Genomic DNA, 11,362 nt, shown 5'->3' with positions numbered 1-11,362 from the left:
ATCGCCATGTTAATCGTGGCCGATGAAAGCAACGGGTCGCGGCCGGGAAAATAACGATCCCTAGTTCGTTGTACGGTCATGACAGGCTGTTATCGCTATTCCCTCACGATTTGGGATCGATGCTGGGTCCGAAGATAATTTTAACAACGAACGAAATCGAGAGGGTGGATTTAGAACCTTTGAACGCTTTGAAGAGTGATCGCTCTAATTATGTTGTGACTTTTGACAGTGATCATTTAGTATACATAACCGATTTTAAATCTTTCGTTAAAAAGTTATTATCACTCTGGTCATTTGAATTTTCGATTCTTTTTTATTTTTTATTTTTATATTTTTATTTTCATTTTTGTGGTATACCTGCTAAAAGTTTTGCAATATTTTCTACTATTCTTTTCGAGATTTTTCGATTTTCAATTTACACGTCCTTTCGACCAATCATGGTGGATTTAGCTTAAATATGTTGTATAATTTTTGGAAAATTTATTAAATATAATAATAAAGGAATATTTTTAAACATTTCAGCAGATAATGAAGAGATATTCGAAATTTTTTGAGCCTCGTTGAATTGAAGAGAATGGTAGATTTTAATACTGAAAATGGAAAATATTGAGATTCGCAATTACGAAGATTATTATAATTATACCTCCTCGTGGATCTGATAAGGTATTAAAAATTTCGATATTAAAAATTTAATACGGTATTAAAATTCTTGCATGGACGTGTATGTAGTATAATCTACTTTAAATTTCTTTATTTTCATTCCCGGGAAAGCTGACTCTATCGTGCCGCACTGTAAAAATTTTTCCGAATTTTATTTCCACGAGCAATCGATTAATTACGATTCTGATTACCACCGTTTTGAAAAAGCTTCGATTAAAATTGCAATCTCCACCCTCGCGATCGACGCAACGAAAAATCATCGGGATCACGGAATATTCGATTTTTCCTCGCTGCAGGGACATTTCCATTGCTCTCGGAATAATTGCGACATAAATTTTCCAATGAACAATTATAATTACCGGACGAATTCGGGTCCACGGGACCATTTCGAATTTAATCTCGCCGCGAGTTTCGTTCGCGAAGACAGTAATCCCTGCCGGTATTCGGCTATAACGGGAATGTTCAATACGATATATTAAACCCGAGGAATTTTCGAAGTGAAACTTCTCCGGCAACGGAACAAGTTCATCCGGCTCAATTTACTTTCTCATCTGCTTTTCGACTGCGCCGACTTCGTCTCCTCGTTCTCCGGCCTCCCGATATGAAGGAAACAATTGAAATATCGTTGTGAAATATTCGCAGCTGGCCTCTTATTACAGAAATTCATCGCCAACTCTGCAGAAATTCTGCAGAAATTTGAACAACAACATAGGAGTAGTTTATGAAACAAACACTCGAGATAAAAATTTAAAAATGGAATTAAAATTGTCCAGTTGGAAATTAAAGAGGCTACTGAATTTGCAATATATTATTTAAATAATTTTAGATACCGAATTTAAATTACTAGGATAATAAATAAGCGACAAATTACGTACGAGAAATTTATACGAAGAAAATATTATTCTCGTGTAATATAAATATATTACTAAATATAATATTTAATTAATATAAACTTATGTAATATTAACCCTTTGCACTCGAGAGGTAAGCTTCAGTCGCCATTTTATAAAATTTGGAAGATCGATATTAACGAATATATCAAATTTAATGTAATGTAACAGTGTACAGGGTAACGAAATCAAATAATTTTACAATTCTGTTATAGAATTCTTTATTTACTGCTCGAAAATGTATTGTCAATTTTTCAATGAAAAATCTTTGAATTTCTACTCTTCTCTAGCCAAACAATCGTTGAGTGCAAAGGCTTAATAAAGGAAGAAAATTATAAATAAAAATGAAAATGGAAGAAGGTATATGATACCAGAAATTAATAGAGCTAAAGGATTTATTGAATTTATTAAAAATAATAATATATAATAATACAAATTTTGTGACCAAATGCAAATTTCTGCAACTAATTCATTTTTCTATTAGAGAAGACATATACGAGATCGATATAAAAATTATACAACCTGGAAATTATTCAATCTAAACTTATATACAGCTATGAAACGTCGCTTTTTCATAAGACCATTCGATTGGCAGTGAAATATTACTGAACGAGGTTACGTGCTCTGCGACAGTCACGTCGATGCACCGAGTTTAATCTCAAGTTTGGACAAAGTTTCAATAAAATTTTGACAATACTCGCATCTATCAGAATTCAAATCTCGACCACTTTTATTTTCTTCCAAACTGAAGTCGTATTCCACAGAGAAAATATTTCAAACACTGTACATAATCGACTATACATATATATACTCAATAACAATTAAATTGTTAAAAGTTGTGAATATTAATTTCACCAAAAATTAATAAGAAATCTAAACTCAACCATTTTGAGTATACTAGTTTCATAGTTTTAACCTCTGCACTCCGTTGTCCCCTCTCAGGGGACATCGTAATTCTAGCATATCACTCGGATGTCCCCTCTGAGGGGATATTAAAGTTTATTAGTGATTACTGGGAATCAGTTTATTCCAGCACATGTTTTTAAGAAATGTATATTTCCCTGACGTTTTCTCTTGAAATGGCACAAGAAATCAAATTAAAATATAGCAAAATTACTGAGATATATAAAAATGTCAGCCGGTTTTACGTCAGAAGAGAACACGAGAATTGTGCTTATGATGGATAATAGATTAAATAATAAAGTACATACTCCCGATGTGGGAGAAAGGAAATGGGACTGTATTATTTGTTCTGACAGGAAAACACCTGGTGGAAGACGTGAAACTACTTATTATTGTCAAAGTGCATAAATCAGCCTGCAATGCACATTGGAGTGTGCCTCAAAGTTTATCATACTGTAGAAAATTGTAAAAAATAAAATATTTTCTTCTTTTTTTGGCAAATATATATTTCTCGATGTCTGCCAATTCATATATGACCAATATTATTATAATATGTTACTTGGTTCCAAAACTATACTATATAATATGAAGGTGCATACATGCACGAGTAGCTGGTAGCTTACATCCAGAATGGTTCGGAGTGCAAAGTGTTAATATTAAGAGAAACGAAAGGTGTTGGAAAGGCACCCATAAAGCGATTTTTCCCAGAAAATGGAAGAAATTAATTTAATAAAATATCGAAATAATTTCTGAACAAGCCTCGTATACGCTTCTCGAAAGTCGTCACTACAATCGCTAATTAAAACAAAGAATTATAATGGACGAGAAATATGGAAATGAAAACCACCCCTATACCTCGCAACACCGTCATCGGCAACACCTGCGAAAATTCCGCAATCCAATGCTAGCCCGAACAAAGAACTCGGCTAATTTTCTCCGGCTCCGTCAAAGAATCTCGCTCGCCCTTTGTTCCCCAATGAATCTGCGCGGTACGTCGAAGACAGGGGTCGAGTGGCCGCAAACCGCCACCATGACCAGACCTAACCCCCGAGCCTTGTTCCAGTCCGCGTGCCGCTCTAGGACAGCTTTAAAATAATTTCATACCTCGCGCAGCCCTCAGCCGACTCTGCCTCCGCGTAACGGCGTTCGATGATGAACCGATGCGAAGAAAAGGGTGCAGAAGCCTCGTCGGGATCGTTCACTAGTGGTAGTAGATCTTGCCCTTGCAATTGCACGTGGCCCCACACATCTGGCGCCGCTTGCGGCCCTCGGCCGTGTTCGTGTTGCAGACCCAGGTACGAAACGTCCTCACCAGCTCGGCGCAGTTCCCCCAGGAATCGGTATAGTAGCAGGCGTTCGTGCACAGCTTGTTGCGCCAACAGTGGTTCTTGCACATGCTGCACGGCTTGCCTGCCACGTACGGCTTACTAAGGAGATTGTCATCGCTGATGTCCCTGTGAAAAAGAGAGAGAGGCTGATCAGAGCGTTGTAGATGAAGATGGCGGAGGAGATGTGGAAGATTCAGGGATGTCAAAGTAGGAGGATAGTGTAGGAGTGTGTCTGACGATGAGAAAAAGGAAAGCGAATATATTGTGGTATTGCGAGCTGGGAAGGACTCTAGCAAAGGAAATGGGTGGGGTCCTAGGACCTTACGTCTCAGGTTAAGTGGAGGACTGCTTTATATCCTTATTGCCAGGGTCCCGTGATTTGTGTACACTCGTCGTCACCTAGTCACCACTTGGGATATACCTTAGCAAGGACCAATATATCATCCTTCAGACGATAGGCATAAGGATCTAAATTATTTAAACATTCATCACCACAGAAGAACGTATCCGTCGACGAGGAAAAGGAAAGCGACGATATTAGTGGTACTGTGAGCTGGGAAGGACTCTAGCAAAGGAAATGGGTGGGGTCCTAGGACCTTACGTCCAAGGTTACGTGAAGGATTGCTCTATATGCTTATTTTGCCTTAGCAAGGACCAATATGTCATCCTTAAAACGGTAGGCATAAGGACCCGAATTATTTTACCATAATACCACCACCACAAGACGTCGGAGCTAATGCACATTCCCGATATTATTCACAACCAACAGGAAGACACACACCCACCACTTACATTTTGCACCAACTAATCACTAGATACACGAAACTTATGAAACCACCGAGACAGGAGTCACGGGAGGAGTTCTCTTAAAAATCTTACGAAAACAGGACAAGCATCATGACCAGACTATCAGTCAAGACCCACGATGATAAACTCAGCGTGAGAGACAATAACACATCAGAACCCTTTAACTCAACCCTAACCTGGTCTAGCTCTATTAACCCTTGCCCAATTTTCACGAGTCTGACACGTGATGAAAATTTTAGGCCAAACTTGAATATCACGAGTCAGGCTCGTTGTTCAATTTCTACCAGACTATCAGTCAAGACCCACGATGATAAACTCAGCGTGAGAGACAATAACACATCAGAACTCTTTAACTCAACCCTAACCTGGTCTAGCTCTATTAACCCTTGCCCAATTTTCACGAGTCTGACTCGTGATGAAAATTTTAGGCCAAACTTGAATATCACGAGTCAGGCTCGTTGTTCAATTTTATGCCAAACGTGGATGTCAAGAATCTGACTCGTGGTCTTAATCTCGGGCCAAGTATGAATATCTCGTATAGACTTGCGACTATTCTGCACTCAGTTATAAGATATCTGTCTTAATTTGTACCAATCGCACACGACTTACGTCACATCAACAAACCATGGGCGTGACACGTGGTGTTTACATTTGGCCCAGTCGACGTACCACGTGCCAGGCCCGTGATAGTCAGTTTTGACCCGATCCATGTACCACGGGCCAGACTCGTGATAATCAGTTTTGGCTCGACAACTTGACCACGAGCTTCACACGTGGTTGTAGACTAAAGGTTAAAGAATCTTCGTTAAACGATCAGATTCTCTGTGTTACAAAATGGCGACAGACCTGCTTCTGTCTCCTCGCAAAGAATAATTCACCCCATTCGGAATCGACGCGAGTTGCCCTATTCAAAGAACTGGAAACGACAAAAGACACCCTGGTACGTTCGTTTCTCCCCGTCAATTTCAGCCCCATCCCGCTACAAATGCTACCCTAATAACTGCGCCGCCATCTTTCCTTCGACTTTGCTCGCAGACAATTAAGCCATGGCGTTTCACGACCTTCCACAGTTTCAGTAAGTTCTGATTCTCATAGAGAAACAGACGAAGGACAAGTCGATCCACTTTATTCCGAGTCGCGATTAATTTACATTTAGAGTATTTTTCGCGGTCTGCCGCTATCGCCGCTTTGAATTCAAATTACCCGCCGCGAAATTAATTACGAGATGGCGGTGGAAGGGAAAAAATACCGTCGAGCACGGTGACACGTTTTATTTATCTCCATGGGGTACGGGGTGTATCGTGGATGCGAATTGGGGGAGTTAAACGTGTTTTCAAGGAATAGGGAAATTTGAGGTTTCGTGGTTTCAGTGAGTATATATTCAAGATTGCAAGCATAATTAGGAGAAAGCTTTTATCATTTTTTTTATATTAATATTTCGAATATTGTTATGTAATTTATTTATGATATTTGGAAAAATTGAGGAAAATTGGGGTACGTCGTTTTCTAGGAATAAATATTTAGGATTGCAAAAATAATTAAAAAAATGCTTTTATCATTTTTTTATATTTCCATAAATATTATTATATTAATATTTCGAATATTGTTATGTAATGTTTGGTGATGTTTGGAAAAATCATCATTGAGGAAAATTGGGGATAGTCATCTGCTTGCAATAAATACTTAGGATTGCAAAAATAATTTAAAAAATGCTTTTATCATTTTTTTATATTAATATTTCGAATATTGTTATGTAATATTCGGTGATATTTGGAAAAATCATCATTGAGGCAAATTGGGGTACGTCGTTTTCTAAGAATAAATATTTAGGATTGCAAAAATATTAAAAGAATGCTTTTATCATTTTTATAACGTAAATATTTCAAATATTGTTATGCAATATTTAGTAATATTTGGAAAATTTAGAGTTAATCATTTTCTTGAGCGAATATTTGGAATTGGAGAAATAATTTCTTTTGTGTAAATATCTCTATATACGAGGGTGTAATAAATTGAAAATGTGTAATATTCAGTGGTATTTGAAGAATTAATCGTTGAGGAAAATTGGAAACACTGGTTTGCTTGAATAAATATTAGGGATTTGAGAAATAACTATATTTTCGTGTAAATATTTCGAGATATGAAAGAATAATAATTAGAAAAAATCGCAAATGGAGATTCTCCTTAAACATATAGAAAGAATTGAAGAAATAATTCAGGGAATAATTATTTAATATTTTCATTGTATATAAATATTCCGAATATTTTTACACGATATTCTGTAACATTTAAAAGAATAATCGTGGCAGAAAATTGGAGTAGTAGTCTTCCTGAGATATATATTAACCTGGCAAGTATGATATATGATTCTCCCACGTGGTCGACGCTACTTTACTTAATAAATGTATTATTTTGCATGCATAATACACATATTCCCAATATACCTAATTTACAAAATTATTTCAAAATAGTCTCATATAGTATTATATAATAATACAAATTTATCATACTTCATAACATAAATTTTCGAATATTTTTCTAGACATCTATGAGTACCATAGACCAAGCATATTCCTAGTTCAAAATGTAAGAATCGAGGAAATAATTGCCGGTAATATTTAAAGAATAATCGTCCACTTTATTCAACCTGCAGTAAAATTGTACAAAGAATGCTGGAAGCTTTCCTGAAATACGATCCAAGAGGAATAGAATTAATTTTGAAAATGTGCTCTTACATCAGGACGTTTCGGGGCATTACTCCGGGATAATGTCCCGGAGTACCACGGTGTATCGTAATATAACTCGTAATAACAGATACCCAGAGCTACTCTCATAATTACAAACATCAGAATTTCCTTTATAAATTTCCTTTATAAATTTATAACCCACTCCAAAGCAAGAGAAAGAACAAAGATTACAAATTACAAATTTCTTAAAAGACTTATATCTTCGTTACAAATTATAGTAATTTTCCTTATCACCAATAACTCAAAAAGTAAATGTGATCCAAATCTCAAAAGAAAAAAGAGAGAAATAAAACAGGAACATAAGATATTAATCAAAAGAAGGAGAAAAATATAACCTAACCTAACCGCGTATTTCAAAATTCGTGAAATGCATTAAATGCACAATATAGTAATTTTGCAATTTTCCAATATAACCTAACACTCAAAAAAAAAAAGAAAAAAAATACATTAATCAAAGGAATCAGAGGACGTATAAATAAGCCACACGTGTTTCGAAATACGTGAAATGCAATAATACGAAATATAACAATTTTCGTGGGCATAAATAATGCAATGGTCAAATATAACCTAAAATTCAAAAAAAAAAAGAAAAAATAATACATTAATTGAACGAAGGAAAAAATGTCTTATTAACCATTTACACTGCCAATAAACTCACAGACACGTGTGCCAGAACGGTCCAGTGTTTCTGTGACACTTGTATATGCACCACGTATATACCACGTTATTAGCGATTCTGCGATGAAAGCATTACAACGTGTGTAGCACGTCTTTCCAGCGCAAGTGGTTAATATACACGTATTTGAAATCACGCGCACTGCATGAAATCTGTTTCAATATTTCGAAATTCAAAGGGATACGTTCTTTGATATAAAATCGGAAATAAGTTCCCCGAGAGTACAAACACTTCGTTGCGTCGGTTTGATTGGGAAAACGAACGGGATTGTGGAGATTTAACGGGTTCGGGAAAAAATTTGCGCGATTAGATCACTGTAGTCACGGAGTTGTGAACATAGCCACGCTTGATATCGAACGAAATAAAAATTTCCTCTTCCGCTGCCGTCGACCCCCCCTGGAAATTCTCGGAATAAATTAGAGAAGCAACGTTACAAGGAAACGTGAGTCGTTTTGCGAATTTTTCGCCGGCATAATTGTGGCATAAATGGTAATATTTTTCGGATATACTTTCTTATCGCGAAACGCAACGAGATGGAAATGTACGAGCGACTTACAGAGATTTTTAATTCTTATTAAATTCTACCACGCACGCTGCCTAATGATAATCCTTTCGTTTTTGCTCTTTCACGTTGCAAAATTGCAACGTAATTATTTCCCTTTATACACGATGCGTACGTGCGTGCATTGTACTGCTTTGAAGTGCATCGTTCTGAAGTCTCGATCATTTGCAGAATGATTAATTTCCATTTAGTCGAGTCGTGTTACCGAATTATACCGCGCGGAAAATTATCGAATCATTACAGCGTGCAATCCTGGGAAATGTTTGTCGAAAATGGTAAATTAAGGTAAAAGCGATTCTTTAAAAAATTTTTAACTGTTTTTCGTCGAATATTCTCGTTTGTATGATATAAATTGGTAAGAATATAGGACGAATTTTTAGTAAATATGAAAAGTAAATTCATTTTTATAATGTTATCCTGTTTATACTTATGTCTATAATTACACTGTTGGTATAAATCCATCGAATTATATTTTCGAATTATATTATAATTTCTCATTTTTAATTTTTTTCTTTTAATTAACTCTGTATATACCCCACTAATTAGAATATACGTAAAGGAACAATAATTAAAGCGATACAGAGAGAGTAAACAAAGTATACCAATTTCGTTGGTGTTTGATTAAAAATTAGCATTCACTGCGCCAAAAACTCTTGGTAATTTTGGACAAATTATCGAAATAAAGTAATTTTGACTCGTATTAAAAGTAAACTTTGCGGGCTCAATAGCTAATATACTCAGAAAACGATAATTAAATCGATACGGTGAGAATAAACAAAGTATACCTAATTTCGATGATGTCTGATTAAAAATTAATATTCACTGTGCTAAAAAATCCCCTTACTTTTAGATAAACTGCCAAGATAAAGTGACTGTGATTATTGAAATATTAGTATTAAAATTAAATTTCGCGGCTTTAATGAACAATAAACGTAGAAAGCAATAATTATATCGATCCGATGAGAATAAACGAAGCATACCTAATTTTTATGATATCTGATTAAAAATTAGCATTCCCTGTGCCAAAAAATCTCCGTAATTTTAGTCACATTATCAAAATAAAGTGATTTTAACTCGAATTAAAACTAAACTTCGTGAATAAACAAAGTATACCTAATTTCGATGAAGTCTGATTAAAAATTAACATTCACTGAGTTAAAAAATTCCTTCATTTTTAAATAAACTTCCAAAATAAAGTGATTTTGACTCGTGGTAAAACTAAACTTCGCAACCTCAATGAATAATATACGCAGAAAGCAATAATTAAATCAATACGATGAGAATAAACGAAGCATACCTACTTTTCAAGATCTCTGATTAAAAATTAGCATTACCTGTACCAAAAAATCTCCGTAATTTTAGACAAACAGCCAAACTAAATTGATTTTAACTTGTATTAACTCTTTGAAGATGAATGCCCTAATATACCTAAAAATTATTTTATTTTGTATAGTGAAACCTGTTTGGATAATAAGAAAAAACAGTATTAACGTTTTCACCATTGTTGTTGATATTCTTTAATTTAGAAACTTTACCTTGAATTGCTATTTTTAATTGTTTATTATATTACTTCATATATCGTTATCTTTTTCCCTCAACTGCAATGGGTTAAAGCTCAGCTCGATGAACACTGTGCCAGCCCCTAACTTCACCCATCGCCTTTACGCTGCCACTGGCGAATTTCGCGCGGGTTCTACTGCTCGCTGACAGTCGTATGGATATTATGGTTATTATTTAAAAAAGGCACTAAGATCTTAGACTAACAGAACAAGCATTAGAATGTCAAAAAACGACGATCGAGAAAGTTAAAACAGAAGCATAGTGGAAACATTGTGCCACGCAGAACCGAAGTCACGTCTGCGTGACAGCGACTGTCAAAGTGTTAAGAGCTCAACCAAACCTCGAACCCCAACGAAATCAGCCTAGTGCCGTCCCTGAAACCCGTTGGTCCCAGGCAACCGTGTCTCCGAAAACTAAGCATCTCGACTTTTTCTCCCTAAGGGAGGCAGAGACTCGGCTGTGTTGCTTAATTTCGTAATAACCGTGACGCGCGACGATGGCAAAAACGGGAACGGCGTAGGAATCGCGTTGCCCCCCTCAAAAATTAATTCCGTCGTTGCTGGAACCCTCCGGAAAGAAACGAAGCTGCGATAAACGTCATTGGATCAGAGGATTGATGAAAAAGAAATATGGAAAAGGCTAAACAGCGCGGATATCTCGAGGGTCTGCCGCGCGACGATCGTCGAGAGGTTTATAGAGGGTGGCCAAAAAGTGGCTGCATGCACGAGAGGCCTGAGAAGTGGGTCAGACGTCAAGCGGAGCCTTCTCGAGGGAAGACGTGCCCCACTCGTCGACAAAAAGCAACGCGACCTACGATCCGACTTGCTTTTATCTCTTCCTGTCTCGGGTCTCTTTTTCACGGACACTCGGTGCTTCTTTCGGGCACACGCCGGGTTTCGTGGTGTCTACCATTTTGTTGGATACTCGAATTTCGTGTAGAGCTTGGTCCGGGTCCGTGTTTGTCGTGGGAACGTTCAGAGATGGGTGTTTGGATAGCTGATGCAGGTGTTGCGAGGTTTGGTGAAGCATCTGGAGTGTCTATAGTGAGTCTAGAGTCAGTTCTATGATATAGAGTAGGATGAATTTTGGGTAAGTAGTCAGTTATACTGTGAGTATAGCTATGTGTGGTAGTGGTCACATAGATTTTTGGAAATTGGCATATTATATATTATCACCCACATCTAGGTGACGAGTATGCTTCCGTGGGGACCCCATCACCGAAATATGGG

The 11,362-nt window shown here is 36.6% G+C and overlaps 1 protein-coding gene across 1 annotated transcript in view; it reads right to left on the bottom strand.

The window, feature by feature from the left end:
• Positions 1-2,541: 2,541 nt before the first annotated feature.
• LOC108552767 (cysteine-rich secretory protein 2) overlaps positions 2,542-11,362 on the bottom strand; it is a 59,173-nt gene continuing 50,352 nt past the window's right edge. The window contains exon 5 of the mRNA XM_017907426.1: positions 2,542-3,907. Within this exon, the coding sequence (XP_017762915.1) occupies positions 3,655-3,907 (253 nt within the window). The 3' untranslated portion in view covers positions 2,542-3,654. The remainder of the gene's footprint in view (positions 3,908-11,362) is intronic.

Source organism: Eufriesea mexicana, unplaced genomic scaffold, assembly GCF_001483705.2.
Source record: "Eufriesea mexicana isolate 0111107269 unplaced genomic scaffold, ASM148370v2 scaffold8034, whole genome shotgun sequence".
NCBI lineage: Eukaryota > Metazoa > Arthropoda > Insecta > Hymenoptera > Apidae > Eufriesea > Eufriesea mexicana.
Note: the sequence above shows the minus strand (reverse complement) of the source record. Positions and strands in the feature narration are given on the sequence as shown.